The sequence below is a fragment of the Mytilus trossulus genome, chromosome 13, assembly GCF_036588685.1.
Source record: "Mytilus trossulus isolate FHL-02 chromosome 13, PNRI_Mtr1.1.1.hap1, whole genome shotgun sequence".
Classification (NCBI taxonomy): domain Eukaryota; kingdom Metazoa; phylum Mollusca; class Bivalvia; order Mytilida; family Mytilidae; genus Mytilus; species Mytilus trossulus.
In genome coordinates this window covers 9,523,001-9,544,743 of record NC_086385.1, presented here as the reverse complement: position 1 = coordinate 9,544,743, position 21,743 = coordinate 9,523,001, and the positions used below count along the sequence as shown (strand labels likewise).

At 32.4% G+C, this 21,743-nt stretch overlaps 1 protein-coding gene across 1 annotated transcript; it reads left to right on the top strand.

Moving 5' to 3' along the window:
- Nucleotides 1-229: 229 nt before the first annotated feature.
- LOC134694963 (uncharacterized) lies at nt 230-21,258 on the top strand. Its single transcript, XM_063556087.1, has 10 exons — nt 230-285; nt 1,783-1,866; nt 2,911-3,009; nt 4,519-4,617; nt 11,339-11,446; nt 14,245-14,307; nt 16,128-16,203; nt 18,300-18,566; nt 19,630-20,070; nt 20,926-21,258. The coding sequence occupies exons 1-10, from the start codon at nt 268-270 to the stop codon at nt 21,117-21,119; spliced, it is 1,449 nt and encodes a 482-aa protein (XP_063412157.1). The 5' UTR covers nt 230-267; the 3' UTR covers nt 21,120-21,258.
- The last annotated feature ends 485 nt before the right edge of the window (nt 21,259-21,743 follow it).

Genomic DNA, 21,743 nt, shown 5'->3' with positions numbered 1-21,743 from the left:
TCCCCGAAGTTCGGTATGTTTGTCAGTTTACCATATAAACTTTATTATTTGTAATGTCAGGGAAGTAAATCGAGTAAGGGTTATTTTTCATACTGTGAGATGTTTTTGTCTAAACATGATTGTTTTTGTCAGATAATCTTTAATTATTTATAACCACAACACATATAAGGAGTCAAGTCATATGGTAATATAAAGTAATTATTTTAGTATTCTTTAATTTCAGGATAGACAATTCAAAATAAATGGTTCTCCTGTTTGCAAGATATAATGTCAGATTGGAATGAGGTAAGGATTTGTGTTTCAGATCTGATTGGTCATGTTACGTACTGATATAAACTAAAAACGACGGGAACTGTATTATTTTGATCTGAAAATTAATTCTAGATAGTATGTATCATTGTCGGTATCTAGATCTTTTTTTGCAGTACCGTTAGCTAAACGATCAGTAGTCGCAATATATTTAGCCATACGGAACGGCTATGATTTCCAACGCAGCCTTGCTTATTTAAAAAGTCTACAAACATTACAGTAGAATAAATCATAAACAATGGCATTTGACAATTGATATAAGTAAGGATTTATGTTTATACCTTTCTTCCGCAGTTCAAAGGTTGATATCTGTCATATATGTGTTGTTGCTTATAAAAATCGAGCCAATTGTTAATAACAAATATATATTTATAACAGTGTGAAATATTGCAGACGAAATTACAATGAAGATGTGACCACAAATAGTTGTGTAATACAACTCAAAACATTGTTATCTATTTGAGTACATGTGTAAACGTGCGAAGGAAAACGGCAGACACACTGATTTTTGACTCCAACACAATTTATATATTTTCTCCTAGAGTTAAATTTAATGTTTCATACAGACTATGAAAGACGTGTAAAATAAAGAGAGTTTATCGTTTTAATTATTGTTGGTTGATCGCATCTGAAAATAAAAAACAAACTCCGTTTTTTATATAGATTAGACCGTTGGTTTTTCCCGTTTGAATGGTTTTACATTAGTAATTTTGGGGCCCTTTATAGCTTTTTGTTCGGTCTGAGCCAAGGCTTCGTGTTGAAAGCCGTACATTGACCTATAATGGTTTACTTTTATAAATTTTTATTTGGATGGAGAGTTGTCTCATTGGCACTCACACCACATCTTCCTATATTATCCAATATTGTATTCCTTAACTAGGTTTGTTAAGATTGGTACGATGTGCAGGATATTTCCTAATAATTGCATAATAGTGTCAGGTTTTTAATCACAAATGAAAGTTTTAATCGTTTGGAAAAATCCCGAATGTAAATTTTGGCAATGAAGTTAAACAATAAATTGTTTTGCTTTCGGGAGTATTGTCAAGGTTATAAAAACGCATTGCGAAATAAAATTTTGGTAAAGAGTAGTGTAAGGGTTATCCGGTTTTTGGGAACATATCGTCATGCTTTCTTACGGATTAAGTCAGCAATAAAAGCAAAAATGTTATAATTATTTAAGGAATGACTGTAATATTTTTTTCTGTCTATGAAGAAATAACATAAAAAATGTGGTGCACACTGAATAACCCGCGAAGTTATTTCTTATAATTTAATTACCGTGGCATGGGTAAACCATGAAAAAACGTCAATGACGTCACGGTCACATGACAGAATTATGTCTATTAGATGATGGATAAAACGACGTCAGCCAATCAGAAGACCCGTTACATCCAAAATTAAATTATATATGTTTAATTTAAAAAATAAAATCACATTATGTATACTGTCATTACATCTTTTGTGTATTTATAGAAACTCATTAAAGCTGCACAGGAAGGGAAGATCGAGGATGTAAAATTATCTTTACAAAATGGAGCCGACATTGAATATAAAACTGTAAGTGTACAAAAAATACTTCAAATATACAAGTTTTACGTATAATATCTAGATCACAATAGTTTTGATATTTTGTTGTTGACTATATGTGCATCTAATGACTCATTTATACACATATCAAGAAATATATGACTCTCCTTGACGTATCTGTATAACAGCAACGACGTATGTTAACATGGTATATTTACAAAAAGAAAGACAATTATAAGCAGTTGAGGGACTGGCATTAATGATATTAAAATTAGTAAATTAATGTTACTAAAATGTATCTTTCTGAAAAATTTTCAAAAGAGGGACGAAAGATACCAGAGGGACAGTCAAACTCATAAATCGAAAATGAACAGACGACGCCGTGGCTAAAAAAGAAAAGGACAGACAAACAATAGTACACATGACACAACATAGAAAACTAAAGAATAAACAACACGAACCCCACCAAAAACTAGGGATGATATCAGGTGCTCCTGAAGGGTAAGCAGATATTGCTCCACATGTGGCAGGATTATAATTTAATACGCCAGACGCGCTTTTCGTCTACATAAGACTCACCAGTGAGGCTCAGATCAGAAAAGTTGTATAGCGAAACAAGTACAAAGTTGAAGAGATGAAAACACAATAAGCTATAAAAACTAGTGACGTCTAATTAGCATGATGATCAGAACAACATCACCTCGATGGTAGCGTGTGGTCACTTTAACTGCGATAGATCGTGGGTACAAACCCTTGCTGGATCAAACCAAATACTTTAGCTGTTTATCCACTAAGCACTCCTCATCCTCATCATCATCATCATCATCATCATCATCATCATCATCATCATCATCATCATCATCATCATCATCATCATCATCATCATCATCATCATCATCATCATCATCATCATCATCATCATCATCATCATCATCATCATCATCATCATCATCACCGTCTATACCAATCAAAAAATAAAACGTAAGGTCTTCTTAATATAATGAAACCACAATGTTTTAGCTCAAGTTAATTTGAATTATGATACAGGTTCTGATGCTATCTATATTTTCACAGGTCAAAGGAACAACTGCATGTATGTGGGCCTCATGGTATGGACACTTGGAGGTGATCCGCTATTTACTTGACCAGGGAAGTAACATAGATACACGAAATGTATGTAAGATATCTTTTATTTCAGTCTAATTACATTTCTCATAGGAGGATCAACAAACTAGCATATCAATTGTCACAACAATCTTGACGAGCACCAAATGGTTTATAGAATTGCGTATCACATCGTTCTGATCGGAGTAATTGGTATCTCGTTGTTTTGTAGAGATCAGTTTTAAGGGGTTAAGTTTTGTTGCTGTCTTTCTTGTGTTTTATCATGGGGTTACAAATAAGTTTTAATGCCCCTATTGTATCGTCAGTCTTAATTTTCTTTTGTATTTTGCCAATTGGTTTTGGGACATTTTTACAATGGTGAGAAACTCTTTAGTTTATAAAATGAGAATATTCAACATGTTTTATCCCTTAAATGAAATGGTTATTTTGTCAATAAATATCTATAAACCAGATAAATGGATAATATACACAACTGGTTGTTTTCAGGCGTTTCTCATAAAAACGTACTAAACTTTTCAAAGTATATCAAGTGGGATCCGGTACACTGTTATTGCCTTGTTTTCCTCTTCTCGTCGTTCGTAATACAATGACATTTATATCTATAATCTGTCTTTGAGCATTTTTTTCTTCACAAGACAGATCAAATGGAGGTTCTGACATATATCAAAAAGATATTGGTTGTTTCTTGTTTATGGAAAATATGAATTAGAACAATTATTGCTGTTTTAAGACTAATTTTTCTGAGATATTAAAATGTTTTATTTCTGTCTCATGTGTCCGTCAGGGTAAGGATTTGGTCCCAGTATTTAAAGTGTTTTAATCCTTTGTGAGTTGATTTCACATATAAAAAAAATCTTATAATAAAAAAACAGTGAATGAGGTAAATTTGATGAATGTCTTTTTGTGCTTCTTTGTTACATTTGTTTGTTTTTATATTGCATGTATTGATTAAGATTATAACACAATGTTGACTACTGTGCCCCTATTTTTGACTTTTTTACCTATTATGTCTCTCTGTTTGTTTTGTTCACGCATCGTTGTCAATATAATTGAATTTGATGTGACTGTCATACAAGTGCTTTTACGCTAGCTATAAAATCAGGTTCCATCCACTATTTTCTACATACGAAAATGCCTGAACCAAGTCAGGAATATGACAGTTGTTATCCATTGGTTTTGTGTGTTTGAGCTTTTGATTTTGCTATTTGATTAGAGATTTTTCCTTTTTGAATTGATTTAACTTTGTCCTACTCTACACTATTGTCTTGTTAAACATAGAAGTGTTCATGTTAGTTGCAATTATTCGATACTGACATGATCTATAAGAAACATTTCCTAAATTGTCCGTTTATAAATGCAATATTTAACAAGTCAACAATGTTTATAATCCCTCACGCAGAGTTTTCTTAGCACAGATTTGGTCCTGCTTTTATACTGTTGTGGTTCTTTTAAATTTTTTTGGCTTAAGGTGATGCTGATGTTGTAAATCATGAAATGCGCTCCTTAAACATGCAACTTATAAAGTGTTATTTTCGTGTTATTTGTGTATTATTTCAGATAAATGGATTTTCAGCTTTATTGTTAGCTGCACTATCAGGACATTTGGGGGTTGTACAACTATTAATTGACAGAAAATGTAATAAAGTGGCCACAAATGTATGTAGTTTTATAGAAGTTCTAAATTAAAAAAAAATGAGTCTCAGAAGCAGATATGATTTCTTTATTTATAAATACTAACTCGTTTTAACACTTTTAATGAACAATCAGTAGTTGAAGTTATATATTTAAAAGTATTTTCATTTTACTTCTAGTTTTTTTTGTTAATATCGAAATTTGATCGTTTATAACTTGTTGAAATTGTTTCTACCTCGATAGTAAGATTTCTTTGTACTGGTTAATTGTAAAAATATAAATGAATAACACTTTCTAGAAAAAATAGTGAAAACATGTACTCGAATTGTCTTCTAGGAATATAAATAGATAACATCTTTTAGACAAATAAATGCATAGCTTTTTCTGCAATCTAAATTAAAAGAATCTTCTAAACATAAAATTGATAACATTTTTTTAAACACAAATGAAAAACATAAACTAACAAATGTCAAGGAATTACATTTTCTAAAATTTAAATGAAAGACATTTTCTAAAATACATGTTAAAAGGATTACTTCCAAACAAAAAATAACATCTTTTAGGAATATAAATGAATAACATCGTATAGCAAAACTACAATTGCATGAACTTACGAAGAACTAACAGGAAACTGTCTCGGACGTCGCCCAGTATAAAAAGGTCCGAAACAGACGTCACCATGGACACGGTGTCGTCTGATACGGCAGGTGTCCCCTCATCACCAGACATGACAAATATCCCAAACACGACTCATTCAAATCATCGTCCTAGTGACAACAGCAATATTACACATATACAGCCTACAGTTCAGTTCTCCTTAAAGACATTTTGGTTTTTGATGACACAGTACAACACTGTCGCATTTCAAAATGTGAGACCAAAGACTGCAAAACTTGTGCTATTTTAATTACAGATGCTGAATTCACTAGCAATTTAACCAATAAGTCATATTTTACCAGAAGTTACGATGATCTGAATTGTAAATCGATAAATGTCGTCTACGGATTAGAGTGCAACCTTTGCGGATTGGTATACGTCGGTGAAACGAAAGGAAGGCTATACAAACGTATGCGCGGTCATAGATCAGACATTAACCTCAATGCTAACGACATTCCATACCAGCATTTCAATCAGCCCGATCATTCCATCGTTTCTATGACAGTTCGAATTATCGAAAAAGATATACCTTAGCTCGAACAATCCTAATCTTTCAACGACTCCCCGTAGACAAAAAGAAGACTACTGGATTAGACAATTGGGAACTGCAACACCGTATGGCTGCAATGACAAAATTGATGGTATAGGTATTCTATCTAGTCCTTCGTGTAACTCGGTGAATGGAATGAATATTTTCAACTCGACTCCTCGACGTAGACGTAGTCATGGCCATCGTCATTATACATCACCCTCTCTGCATGATGTCTCTATTAATGACTTGCTGCCATGCATAAAAAAACCGATAGGTATTCATCACATTCGCACGAAACTTTATTCATTACCCCTTTCAAAACTTCATTCTCTGTTCAATTTATGTTTGGAATCCACTGTTACAAACCCTCATTCAAACCAATACAAACTACAAGCTATAATTTCGGATATTGCTAGTCACAGACTTTTCAAGCCAGTTCGCATTGGAAAAGATGAAAAAGAGAAAAGATCTTTTCTAAATCTTTCCTTTGCCAACAAAGGTCTCGATGGCGTCAACCTAGGCAATGTCCTTCATCATAAATTAGTTCTATCGAAAATACCTCCTTATTTCAAAGACCAGTCTGTACCAAAAAGTAAAATCACAAAAATACTGAACTCAGAGGAAAATCAATTTGGAAAGTCCATAATCACATGGCAAAATCAAAAAACAAAACGCATCAAAAACGAATGGACACGAACTGTCATATTCCTGACTTGGTACAGGCATTTTCAAATGTAGAAAATGGTGGATTAAACCTGGTTCTATAGCGCTAACCCTCTCACTTTAATAACAGTCTCATCAAATTCCGTTACATTTACATGATGCGTTAAATAAACAGTCACAATCAATAAAATAGTCAAAATATGGGAACATCAGTCATCATCGTATAACAATTTAACAGGACACAACAACATCTACTATCTACGAACACATGGATTGATTTGAGTGTCTGACGTCAGAAAAATTATATACGTCACATAAATTTGTCGTTCAATGTGAATACAATAGTTATCAAAAGTACCTGGATTATAAACAATTTGAAATTTTACATAGGCAATGAGCGCAGACAGGGTTAAAAAATCAAAAGTATGTAAGAATAAATTACAGAAATCAAACTAGTCCAAAAGTTATACATAGAATTTATGAGAATCCAAAACTTTTAAAAGGAACAATTTAACAGGACACAAAAACCTATCCACGAACACATGGATCTACTTCAGTGTCCGACGTCAGAAAAATTATATACGTCACATAAATTTGTCGTTCAATGTGCATACAAACAATTTTAAAATTTACATAGGCAATGTACGCATACAGGGTTAAAAAATCAAAAGTATGTAAGAATAAATTACAGAAATAGACCGAGATTCAAACTAGTCCAAAAATTATACATAGAATATATGAGAATCCAAAACTTTTTAAAGGGAACAATTTAACAGGACACAATAACATCTACTGTCTAAGAACACATGGATTGATTTGAGTGTCTGACGTTAGAAAAATTAAATACGTCACATAAATTTGTTGTTCAATGTGCATACAAACAATTTTAAATTTTTTTTTCCCTAGGCAATGTACGCATACAGAGTTAAAAAATCAAAAGTATGTAAGAATAAATTACAGAAATAGACCGAGATTCAAACTAGTTCAAAAGTTATACATAGAATTTATGAGAATCCAAAAATTGTCAATTCCACTACGCCATTGATTGATTTTGACGTTTGTGGTTCAACGTATATAGTAATTCATAATAGAAATATATCATAATGACATATTATAGACAAATATCATACTGACGGGATCTTTTAAAGTACAGAGTCACGTTATAAGCACAAAAGAAATACAAAGAGTCACATATACAAAACAAATCACCAAAAAATGAAAGCCAATACAAAAACATTGACGAGATGTATAAGTACCGAGCCACGTCAAACGGATATCACATAAAACCATTCAACAGTAAAAGTAATCTTAATAATAGAACAAAAACAAATAAAAGAACAAAAAAACATGTTGTTAAGATGATACACAACATCAGTACGCAGAATCTATACATCAAGACCATCGTGTATTATTTGAGAAGTTGATACGGAATATTTATCAACAAGGTCTTGGTACCTTCCGATGAACTTTTTTAGAAAAAGGACGAGACGTTCTTTGACATACCCCTGGTTCATCAACTTTCTACTCAGACACTGATGACGTTTTACAAAGTCTGAGTAGGAGCTGCAAGCTCTTGAATATCGAATAAGTTGGGAAATATATATCCCATATGCAGGTGAAGTTGGTATATTGCTACTAAGGTGGGGAAATTTATAATTTCGAAATTAAAATCGTCTCGTTTGTCATAGATTCTGGTACTGAGATGACTGTGTAAGTCAAATTCGAGATATAAGTCTAAAAATGAGGCGGAGGAAGCCGTGTCTGTTGTTTCTTTAATCTCGAGTTCTGGGGGATATATTAATGGAACCAATAATTTCTTATACCTATACCAAACCTATTGCAACTAAAATTTTCAATTACAAACGCGTTTTGCAGGATCTCGATATTGACGACTTCAAGTCTAAACCTCCTGATTGCACTTTTGCTAGTTCCGAATTCACATATAATTCTGCTGGCCACGTTATTACCGGTGACCTTAACATTGTTAATAACACTTCTCTACGAAACGTGTTATCAAAAGGTCCGAAATATCGTGAGCCTAAATCCATCAATTGGAAATACAACTTTAAAACTTGGATGGATTCAGTCGAGCATTATGCCAGGCAATGGGCTAAGCGCGAGAAGGAAGACGTAGACGACACTCTATCCGAATGGATTAAGGCAGTGAGGTCGTTAATACAAATCAGAATTAAGAAACTGAATGGGTCCATCAATGCCCATGTTACGTCAATCCAAAGGTTGCTAAACACCTATCTGACCTCCATGATAAATATGTTGTTGTCCCCGCAGACAACGACATCGTTTTTGTCTGTAAAAGTCATTACATTAATTGCTTGATAAACTAATAAGTATAGACAATTCACTTGGAAACCCAACATATACCCTCACGACACTTACCAAAGAGGAAATCCTGGATAATCATAGGTCTGTTCTTTGTTCCTTTGGTATTTCAACCAAAGATGAAGAACTGGATCTTCCATCACTGTATTGGATACCTAAACTACATAAGTGTCCTTACAAACAACGGTATATTGCTGGGTCTTCCAAGTGCTCCACGAAACCCCTTTCTAAGTTATTAACATCCATTTTATCAGCAATCAAAGACGGACTTCAAAGGTATTGTGAAACTGCCTATTCTAGAGGTGGCGTGAATCAGATGTGGATACTTAAAAATTCCAAAGATTACATACAATCTAACTCTCTTTCATCTTGTAACAGTATTAAAACATTTGACATTTCTACTCTTTACACAAGTATCCACATTCCAAACTAAAAGACAAATTAAAAGAGTTGGTATTACTTTGCTTCATAAAAAAGAATGGCCAACGTAGATACAAGTATCTTGTCTTAGGGAGGGATAGATCTTGTAACAGTATTAAAACATTTGACTTTTCTACTCTTTACACAAGTATCCACATTCCAAACTAAAAGACAAATTAAAAGAGTTGGTATTACTTTGCTTCATAAAAAAGAATGGCCAACGTAGATACAAGTATCTTGTCTTAGGGAGGGATAAATCCTACTTTGTAAAGAATCATTCTGATTCAAACAAAAAATTCTCTGAAACCGATATTATCAAGATGCTTGATTTCTTGATTGACAACATATCTGTTACGTTCGGAGGACGTGTTTTTCAACAGACTGTCGGCATCCCAATGGAAACAAACTGCGCCCCTCTACTTGCTGACTTGTTTCTTTATTATTATGAGGCCGATTTCATGCAGGAACTTCTAATGAAGAAAGAAAAGAAGTTAGCAATATCCTTTAACTCTACTTTCCGCTATATAGATGACGTTCTTTCATTAAACAATTCAAAATTAGGTGACTATGTGAATCGCATCTCACCCATCGAATTGGAGATAAAGGATACTACAGTTAAGTCGGCTTCATATCTTGACTTACATCTAGAAATTGACAATGAGGGTCGGTTGAAGACAAAACTTTACGACAAAAGAGACGATTTCAGCTTTCCAATTGTGAACTTTCCATTTCTAAGTAGCAACATTCCAGCAGCACCTGCATACGGGGTATATATCTCCCAATTGATACGATATTCCCGTGCTTACATTTCCTATCATGATTTTCTTGATAGAGGGTTACTGCTCACAAGGAAGCTATTAAACCAAGAGTTCCAAATGGTGAAGTTGAAATCATCCCTTCGTAAATTTTACGGACGCCATCACGAGTTGGTTGACCGTTATGGAATAACCGTTTCACAAATGATATCGGATATGTTCCTTACGTCGTAACTACAATCCCCTTCCTTTTCATGAATTTGACCTACCGAATTAGACTATTTACCGGATGTGTAATAACATAAGCAACACGACGGGTGCCACATGTGGAGCAGGATCTGCTTACCCTTCCGGAGCACCTGAGATCACCCCTAGTTTTTGGTGGGGTTCGTGTTGTTTATTCTTTAGTTTTCTATGTTGTGTCATGTGTACTATTGTTTTTCTGTTTGTCCTTTTCATTTTTGGCCATGGCGTTGTCAGTTTGTTTTAGATTCACGAGTTTGACTGTCCCTTTGGTATCTTTCGTCCCTCTTTTAGACATAAAAATGCATACCTTTTTTTTGGAAATATCAATGCATAGAATCTTCTGGAAATATAAATGAATAGCAATTTTTGTTTGAAAATAAATGAATAACATCTATCAGAAACATAAATTAATAACATATTATATGAACAACATTGTCTATAAATGTAAATATCAATCTGGTTATAGAAATATAGATGCGTAATATATTTTAGACATACACATGATGTACATGATATAGCAAACTCGTCAAATCGTGCTAATCAAGGCATACCTTTTCACGTTGATACAGTTTTATTGTGTGAACAAATATATTTATATTATTAATCAACATTATAAATTATTTTGCTAATTTTGACCGTCTTGAAAGTTAATCAGCAACAATTTGTCATGCATATATGTCGATTTAAACAGATAAAGGAGCAATAAACTCTGAAAAATTATTTACTCTTTTGATCTACTGTCAGATTTATCTAATGCAATACTGTTCAGACAGTTTATAATTTAACCACACTATTTAGCATGTAAATATCAAAATATTATTATTTACGATACACAAAATAAATCCATAGAATAGAGAATGGAAACGAGTTTTTTTGTCAAAGACAAAATAAAACTAACAAAAGAGTAGATAAAATACAATGCCATGTATGATTCTTCTACGCAGCGTGGAAGTGGAGCACCCGGACTCCATCTTCAGTGGAATAGACGTCTCCAGCATACATATGCTGAAATTCGAAGAGACGTAAGGACAACCCTCCAAGCAATATTTCGCAAAAATAAACAAACTTCAGTGGTATTGCATCTGCTCTGATGAAATGGAATGCAGAATTTTTTTTATATATATTATCACAGATAACTGGTAATTCAGCTTTACATTTTTCTGCTTGGTCGGGAGATCTACCAATGACCAAATGGTTGGTAGAAATTGCAGGAATGGATCCCTCGATTACGACATCATCGGTAAATATAAAAAAGAAGATGTGAATTTCCAATGAAACAACTATCCACAAAAGACCAAAATGACACAAACATTAACACTATAGGTAACCGTACGGCCTTCAACAATGAGCAAAGCCCATACCGGGCTCGGGTATATATATATACACTTGTATATCGTATGTTCTTCCTTTCAAACACGATAAGCAGAGAATTGAAAAAGGACATTTGGCATAAGTCGAAAGAAACTGACTACAGCATTGCGGGAAAAATTAGAAAAATTAAACCAATCACATTAACTAAATTGATTCAGACATACCTTTCTAAAGTCATATACAACATACTTAGTCTACAAAAACTTAATCAACCAATTATGTGCGGCAGGCAAACGTGAAACTAGTCGTAACATACAGAGAGATTTTGGATAACTATAAAACCACATTTTTTATATATATAAGAATATGCCTGAACCATGTCAGAAATATGACAGTTGTTATCGATTTGTTTGATGTGTTTGAACATTTGATTTTTGCCATTCGATTAGTGACTTTCTGTTTTGAATTTTTCTTCGGAGTTCTGTATATTTGTTAATTTACTTTATACTCAAACACAAAATCAATCGATCATATACTACATTCTTAGAAGCATCTTATCATAAACAATACATACAACATTGAACAACTAATAGCTCTATCATACAGCTCATAAATATACAGCTCATACATATACAGCTCATACAGTTACAGCTCATACAGTTACAGCTCATACATATACAGCTCCTACAGTTACAGCTCATACATATACAGCTCATACATATACAGCTCATACAGTTACAGCTCATACAGTTACAGCTCATACATATACAGCTCACACTTTACAGCTCATACATATACAGCTCATACATATAAAGCTCATACATAAACAGCTCATATATATACAGCTTATACATATACAGCTCATACTTATACAGCTCATACAGTTACAGCTTATACAGTTACAGCTCATACAGTTACAGCGCATACAGTTACAGCTCATACAGATACAGCTCATACATATACAGCTCATATACAGCTCATATACAGCTCATATACAGCTCATACATATACAGCTTCTACATGTACAGCTCATACATATACAACTCATACAGTTACAGCTCATTCAGTTACAGCTCATACATATGCAGCTCATACAGTTACAGCTCATACATATACAGCTAATTCAGTAACATCTCATACAGTTACAGCTCATACATATACAGCTCACACTTTACAGCTCATACATATACAGCTCATACATATAAAGCTCATACATAAACAGCTCATACATATACAGCTTATACATATACAGCTCATACAGTTACAGCTTATACAGTTACAGCTCATACAGTTACAGTGCATACAGTTACAGCTCATACAGATACAGCTCATACATATACAGCTCATATACAGCTCATATACAGCTCATACATATACAGCTTCTACATATACAGCTCATACATATACAGCTCATACAGTTACAGCTCATTCAGTTACAGCTCATACATATACAGCTCATACAGTTACAGCTCATACATATACAGCTCATTCAGTAACATCTCATACATATTCAGCTCATGCATATACAGTTAATACAGTTACAGCTCATACATATACAGCTCATACATATACAGCTCATATAATATGCAGCTTAAACATATACAGCTCATACAGTTAAAGTTCATACATATACAGCTCATACAGTTACAGCTCATACATATACAGCTCATACAGTTACAGCTCATATACAGCTCATACAGAAACAGCTTCTACATGTACAGCTCATACATATACAGCTCATACAGTTACAAATCATACATATACAGATCATACAGCTCATACATATACAGCTCATGAAGTTACAGTTCATACTAGACAGCTCATACAGTTAGAGCTCATTCAGTAACATCTCATACATATTCAGCTCATACGTATACAGCTCATACAGTTACACATATGAGGTACAGCTCATATATATACAGCTAATATTGTTATAGCTCATACATATACAGCTCATACAGGTACAGCTCATACATATACAGCTCGTTCAGTAACATCTCATACATATACAACTCATTCATATACAGCTCATACAGTTACAGCTCATACATATACAGCTCGCACAGTTACAGCTCATACATATACAGCTCGCACAGTTACAGCTCATACATATACAGCTCGCACAGTTACAGCTCATACATATACAGCTCATATACAGCTCATTTACAGCGCATACATATATACCTCATACATATACACCTCATACATATACACCTCATACATATACACCTCATGTACAGCTCATACATATACAGCTCATATACAACTCATACATATACAACTCATACATTACAGCTCAAACATATACAACTCATACATATACAGCTCATACATATAAAGCTCATACATATACAGTCATTAATTGTATAAATTAATACGGATTGCACCTTACATCATACATAACCATTGGCTATAAAGTATATATAATGCAGTATTCAGCACTTCTATATTGAAGTACTATTAGTATGTTAGTGACTAGTGAAATTTTTGGAAATTATTTAAAATTAAGGAATGTATCTCACTCATGCAAAGCTATGATTCCTTGCCAGTCTTTGGTCCTTTTATTGTTTGTAGATCTGATTTCCTCGGGCATCACTAAAGAGACGTTGAAATGTCGGAATGCGAAGCTGGTGCAGAAAATTAAGTACCGTTTATGTGAATACTGAGGTTGAATAGCATTTTGACGGATAAAACGAATCTTCAGTCTATTGATTTGTCTCATTTCAGGGTGAAACACCATATGATTTAGCCAGGAATCACGGGTATTACAAAGTGATGGAGTATTTACAGGTACATGCATTTGTACTTGATTACCCTATATATATATATATTTATTGTAGTTATTTCAACTGATTTTAGTTGTATTGCAATTACACCATGCAGCTTGAAACGACATTGATTTTGACTCTTGGTTTTAGACCTGAGTGAAGGTTGTGATAACAACGAGTTATACATGGTATAAGCATCATACATAGATGATTTGTACTCATAAAAATAATGCCTTTTTAATGTAAAACTAACTACCAATTGCCTAATAGATTTTGGACTATTGGTAATATTTATCTATCACATTTTACCTAGTTAATTTTTCTTAAGCTATAATAAAATCTCGTTTCTGAATGCCAAACATTAATACTGTGGATTCATTTATTCTCGTGGGTATCAATTTTCGTAAATATTTCTTCTGATATTATAAAGCAGGATGCTACTGTTGTCAATATTTCTTCTTACATAATAAAGCAGTATACTATTGTTGTAAATATTTCATTTAACATTATAAAGCAGTACTCTACTGTTGTAAATATTTCTTCTGATATTATAAAGCAGTATACTATTGTTGTAAATATTTCATTTAACATTATAAAGCAGTACGCTACTGTTGTAAATATTTCATTTGACAGTATAAAGCAGTATACATTCGTGGATCGCTGATTACAAAAAAAAAATCAGATATGTAATTTGTGAATTTCTTTTTGATTTAGGAGATCATATAACCTCCTTGGTTTGATTAATAATAAAACAAACAAAAAAGAAGGAATCCATTGAAAAAGTTTTGAATTGTCAAAATCCTCGCTTGGTCCTTTTAGGTTAAAGTGTTCATTGAAAACTTCTATTTGCCAAAATGGACAAAGACAACTAATTATTTGTTTGTTTTACAATTTATAAATTGTTGTCGGAATTATAAAGGGCAATCAAAACTTAATGATTGAAAGCTCATTTCCCTAATCACGATATAATAAACAGTCCTATAAGTAATAGGTGTGAAAATAAATGTTCCTGTCATAAACAATATTACCTACGGGCAATATCCCCGTACTTAATCCTATTGATTTTCAATCACTAGTAAACCAAACTATGACCCGGTAATTAACAACTTGCAATTATTTTCCATGAACAGTTTTAATCAATCTTAAAAAGTGAATTATCACTGATATTCGCTATATTTATTATTGATTTAATTAAAATACTTGTATCTTCTTTCAATAAAAAAAACACGTGTTATGTTACAATGTTCATCGCTATTCAACACTATACTAGAACTGCATAACATAACCGGAAATAAACATCTGACTCCATACATATTTATCGGGATTATACTTCGTTGAATTCTTAAATTCGTGGTTCGCTGTGACACACGAAACCCACGAAAATTGGTATACCACGAATAAAAATGACTCCACAGTAATAGTTATATTTTATATGTGTACAGTGTCTCGTATACTCCAATAGAACTGAATGAGCTGATAAACAGCTGATGCTAGAACAAACAATGAAGATAAAAGTTGTAATCTATAATATCAGTTTTGGAAAATGAAAATGTATAGATTTTCTTCTTTGAATGAAACTCTGAAAGCTATAAAAAAAACATACATTGAGATTAGGGTTTTGTTTTTCATATCTTTGTTGAAAAGCAAAAAAATATTAAGAATAGGTCGTCGAAACACTCATTTCTGATTCTGTATAAAAGTGTATTCATTTTAAAATTAAATATCTTTTGATTAAATCTTTTTCTTGGAAATGAAAAACAGTTATTTACAAAACATAAAAATTAAATCCGCAGTGCTTTATCTTAGATATATCAATCACACTTATGAAATTTTCCGTTTCAGACAGTCATACCAACACTGTCAGAAGATATCAGCCCGACAACATCAGGAAACATGCAATCCACGCCAAAAGCTAAAGGTTCAACTACTGATTTTGTTTTGGTTTAGCATATCCTTATTTATCATGAGCTGATTGGCCATTATGACAAAAGTGTGTCAGAAATCACATCTGATATTTTTTTCCTAAGTCCTAATAACCTTCCATTATTAACGAATGAATAAAAAAATAACACGTATACGGTACAGAAAATACTTAGCCTTCCGGAGCACCTGATTTCACTCCAGGTTTTTAGTGGAGTTCGTGTTGTTTCTTATTTATTATTTATAACTGTTGATGTAAATGTCCTTTGGTTTTGTTAGTATTTATTTACTCCTTGGTTTTGATTGTTATTGTCTTTTACTATTTCATTAAAATTATGTATGATTCATATTTAGGATATACATCACGTTCTCTATTTACACTTCATACCTTACCACAAATTTTTCATTTACTTGTGTATATTATTCTATTTTGTGGTCTTTCTATGTTGTGATGTTACACTATTATTTTAGTTCAGGGTGAAGGTTGGTACCTATTATAACGTTTTTTTGGTTGCAACTGTCAAAAGTCAGAAAGTCAGGAACCTGATGTTTAGTGGTTGTTGTATTGATGTGGTTCAAAAGTATTTCCCGTTTCTCGCTTTTTATATAGATTAGGCCCTTGGTTTTCCAGATTTTTGGGACTTTTTATAGCTTGCTGTTCGGTGTGAGCCAAGGCTCCGTGTTGAAGACCGTACTTTGACCTATAATGGTGTACTTTTATAAAAGTTATATGACATGGATGGAGAGTTTTCTCATTGGCACTCATACTACCACTTCTTTTATCTATTTAAACAAATAAACAAAAAAATACAAAGTAAATAATAACATTCGATTTAGAAAATTATCATTTTTAACCGGATTATCGAAATAAAAATTTGTGATTGATTTGGAGATGTACAGCGGCTGGATGGCCGTGGGCGGCTTTTAAACTATGTCCGTCCATTACATGAAAACCCTTTGAGAAAAACTATTGCGTTATCGCCTTTTTTAATATCAAAAAGCGGTACTTTTGATATTATGATATTATTGAGTTATTTCTCTTTGTTCTAAAATGGTTAATTATATAAATTAAGTTTGATTACACTAAGCCTTTATAAATAGGTATAACGTTTTTGTCTTATCTGACAAATTCATTTGAAAATGTTCTGTTTTTTTAAGAACATTTTATGGATATTACTTATAATATTTTTTTTTTTTTCGTTGGTAATTGTTTTACAAATTTCTTGGTAGTTGTGTTTGTTATTTTGTATAAATTAACTTTTTGAGTGCTACATATATAATTTCTGTTGTGTGTGTTCATTTTAATTTGTACTTGATCCTTGATTCAAGATTTTTAAATTCTTTAAATAAAATATAAAAATCTATTTGTATAAGTTTTAAAGCAAAGATAAGTTGCATATCCATATTAGTTTGCTACAAATTACAGACAAATATAAAAACTATCAACTACATTTATAAAGTTTGATTACACAAAGTGTTTTAAAATGATTTTCACATTTTATCAAGATAAAACAACATCTTGCAATTTTCAATCATTGGAGTGACAGATTTATTTAAAAAAATTAAATTATATTTGGTTATTATTAAAAAAAAATATAACATCATATTTAATTACATTATATTTACTTAAAGAGTATAGAGTTAAATCATATCAAATTTTAGATTTATATTATTTTCCTTTGAATACTTACGGTTTAACTAAGAAGTATTTCATGAAAAGATGAATTCTTGATGTTTTTTTAAATGCTGATTCTAGCAATGTACTTCGATTTTGAATATTGGACCATATTAAATAGGTAAATATCCAATTTCGAATTTTCATATCATTTAACACATTTATTTTGTGTCACAAACCAATGTTGTATTAAGTATTCAACTACAATCTGAATTCAGAGCTGTTTTAAGCGTAAATGTTGTGTCCATACTTGCTCAACTGTTCAGGGTTCGATCTATGCAGAGAAATCTGGTTGATGTCTCTCTGACAGCCTCTTGCTAAATTTCGAATTTATAAATATTTGTTTTCATTTTTTTTAATTATGTTAACATTCTTCTTTATGAGCTAATTTCTATAAAACAGCATATCAATAATTTTAGATGACAAAGTTCCAATTGAAATAAAATTGATGTCCGACAAAAAATATGTTCCTTTGTATCTCAAATTACTGGAGTCTGGTTCTGAGAAAAAGAAGGATATTCGTTTAGTCATTGTCGGGAAGAAGGGAGCCGGCAAAACTTCATTACTCAAACGATTGTTTGGAGAAAAAATACACAACAAAGAAATGACCAGCACAAATGGGATCGAAATTCATAGAATAAGATGCAATGCAAATTGTGATGATGGTGAATGGTATAAATTAGAAGGTAATAGAATTGGGAAAGGAAATGGGGAATGTGTCAAAGCGACAACAACCCGACCATAGAGCAAACAACAGCAGAATGCCACCAATAGGTCTTCAATGTAGCGAGAAACTCCCACACACGGAGGCGTCCTTCAGCTGGCCCCTTAACAAATACGCATACTAGTTTAGTGGTAATGGACGTCATACTAAACTTCGAATTATAAACAAGAATTTAAACTTAAAATGCATACAAGACAAACAAATACCAGAGGCTCCTGACTTGGGATAGGCGCATACTTGCGGCGTGGTTAAACATGTATTTTTTATATCCCTCCACCTATTCCTGTAGTCCATGTAGAACAAACGCAACAATACTTATAGTAAAAACTCAATTTAAGAGAGAAGTCCGAGTCCTATGTCAGAATATGAAACAAAGGAAATTAAACAAAATGACAATAATACATAAATAACAAAATATTACTATCAGTTACTGACATGCCAGCTCTAGAACTCAATTAAACTGATTGAAATATTATGTCTTCATCATATCAATATCAAGCACAATACCTGCTATAAGGGGGTTTAGTATTATACAATCATGAAATATATGAGCAAAACCTAACCCGTGTCATGCCAACAACTGATTTTAGAATAGATGTCTTTATTTCCGATGCAAAAACCCTATAAGTTAATCAATACTAAATAAATATGATCTGCATTTGGCACAGTATTGGACATATATGGTTGATTCTGAATCGAACGCCACTCATAAATCTTTATTATACGATTCGCGCATAACAAACAATAGAATAACTCATTAGAAATACATGGGAAGGCTGCTAATTTAAAAGACAGACGTGTGTTTTTAGTCTATATATAAGAAAAGCTTTTCTGGCTCTTTGATTGCTCTAGATTTTCAATGACATTTCACTTTTTTTAATCGATTTGATTTGGTTATGCATTGCGAAAAACATTGAGGATGCCATTTGGACATTATGGTGCTTTAGATCTCACTATATGTATCTCTATTTTCAACAAAATATTATTAGAAAAATATTTGAATACAGTTTTAATTCTAATCATAGGCAATAATGAAGAAACTGAACGTCATGCAAGACTGTTAAAACCGTATAAGGAAACCCTTATTAACCATCGTAAGCGACCAATGGAAGCATCAGAAGAAGTAACAGCCAAAAAGCTTAGACCGAACTCATCAGAAACTATCATATATATGAGGGAATCAGAGGAATCAGAAGCAGCCTCTTTTCAGTCGGAAAAAAATACAGATCCTGTAGCTATTGAAAACCAGCCATCTCACCTGTTGATAGAACAAGCATATAAAGATATTGAAGCCATGCTACAATCTAAAATTGATATAAACGATAAAGAAAAGTATGCCACATTATTGTTATGGGATTTTGCAGGTGACGAAGAATTTTACCACACACATCAAACCTTTTTGTCTCCAGACGCCATTTATCTCGTTGTAGCAAAACTCAATGAGGCTGACGACAAAAATGCACAAGGTAAAGATAAAACGTCTTCATTGTAGTCAAAGTGCGGGCATACAACTAGGCGCAGAGTACCTTTAAAGAAACAGTCATCTAAATTTATGGTCACCATTAACACAGATTTAAACTGGAAATAGTTAATGATTTCAAACATTCATTTTAAGAGCAGATAATCTTCACGAGATTAACAAAAATTATAAACAGTTGCGTTCGCAAAATTGTTAAATAGGAAAGGGCTGTAAATAATGCATGAATTGAAAGTTTTTCTTTAAGCAAACCTGTATTACACCGCAAGGACACATACGTCTTTAGTATTTAAGTGATGAGACAAGGTTTGTTGATTGCAAAGAAAAATAAGCTAATGATCTTTAACGATGTTCCAATACGTAATTATGGTTTATGTTCTAAAATAGTTTTAATTACTTTATATTTAAGTTCAATTTTTAAAATAATGCTGTTGTTTTGTTGTTGTTTTTTTTTTTTTATTAGGGATGGGTTTTATAGAATATGCAAACAAAATATATACCTGAATTACCTACAATTACATCCATGGTAACAAAACCAAAAGAAACCATACCTGTTTTAGCGTGTATTTCTTTAAGAGTGTATTTTTGAAGATTGCTAAAGCTGTACTTTGGTAAACCTTCCGGAATTTTTTTTTCGGGTCTTCAGTAATCTTCAAATGATATTCTATCGGGATTCACTTTTCAACTTTTAATATTTGAGTGTACCTGATAAGTGTTAAACATGTTGAATAGACAAAACGTGTTTATGGCAGTCAAAAGTTGCTAGGTATCTATTATGCGTCGAAATCCTAGCACTTTAGTATATAATTAGTAAAATCATTCTGCAAATACCATAACTTTGTAGATTTATTTCGATTTTGGATGAATTCAATACATTGTTATACTAGTAGTAGAATGGATGAGATGAAAAATGAATGTGAGGACAATTTTAAAACAAAAGATGATTTTGATCCACCAGTGGTTATTGTTGGTACTTGGAAAGATGCTGTGACATCAGAGACAAAAGAGGTAAACTTGGTAATGAAAACGTACACATAAAGATGAGCACAATTTCATATTGTTGGTTTTTTTCTGTAATTCTAGTGGGATTTAAACTTTTATATCACCAAGGCCTACAACTATAAAAAAGATAAGACAAATTGCATACGATTTGAAGAGTTATTATATGTTTAAGTGAACGAGCCTTAAAAATAAGCGGTTTAGCCTTTTTGAACAACTGAGATCATTCCCAGTTTTAAGTGGGTTTTATGTTACTCATTCTTTAGTTTTTTATATAAAAAAGAAGATGTGCTATGATTGCCAAAGAAACAACTCTCCACAAGAGACCAAAAGACACAGTAATTTACGGTTATAGGTCACCGTACGGCCTTCAACAATGAGCAAAGGTTGTACCGCATAGTCAGCTTTAAAATGCATCGAAATGACAATGTAGAAACAATGAAATGTAACTCAAAGGAGAAAACTTACGGCCTAATTAATGTACAAAAATTAAAGGTAAACAAATATAAAACACATAAACAAACAACAACCACTGAATTACATGCTCCTATTTTGGGACAGGCACAAACATAATGGTTTGTGTTGTTAACAATTATTTGTCTGTTACACATTTTTCTTTTTTAGCCAGGCGTTGTAAGGTAATTGTGATTTTTAATGTCCATC

Bases quoted from the DNA above. Each gene is read 5' to 3' on its own strand.
- LOC134694963 (XM_063556087.1), top strand. The intron at 18,567-19,629 runs GTAATAGAATTG...TTCTAATCATAG, and splicing joins TGAATGGTATAAATTAGAAG to GCAATAATGAAGAAACTGAA. The intron at 20,071-20,925 runs GTAAAGATAAAA...ATAACTTTGTAG, and splicing joins TGACGACAAAAATGCACAAG to ATTTATTTCGATTTTGGATG.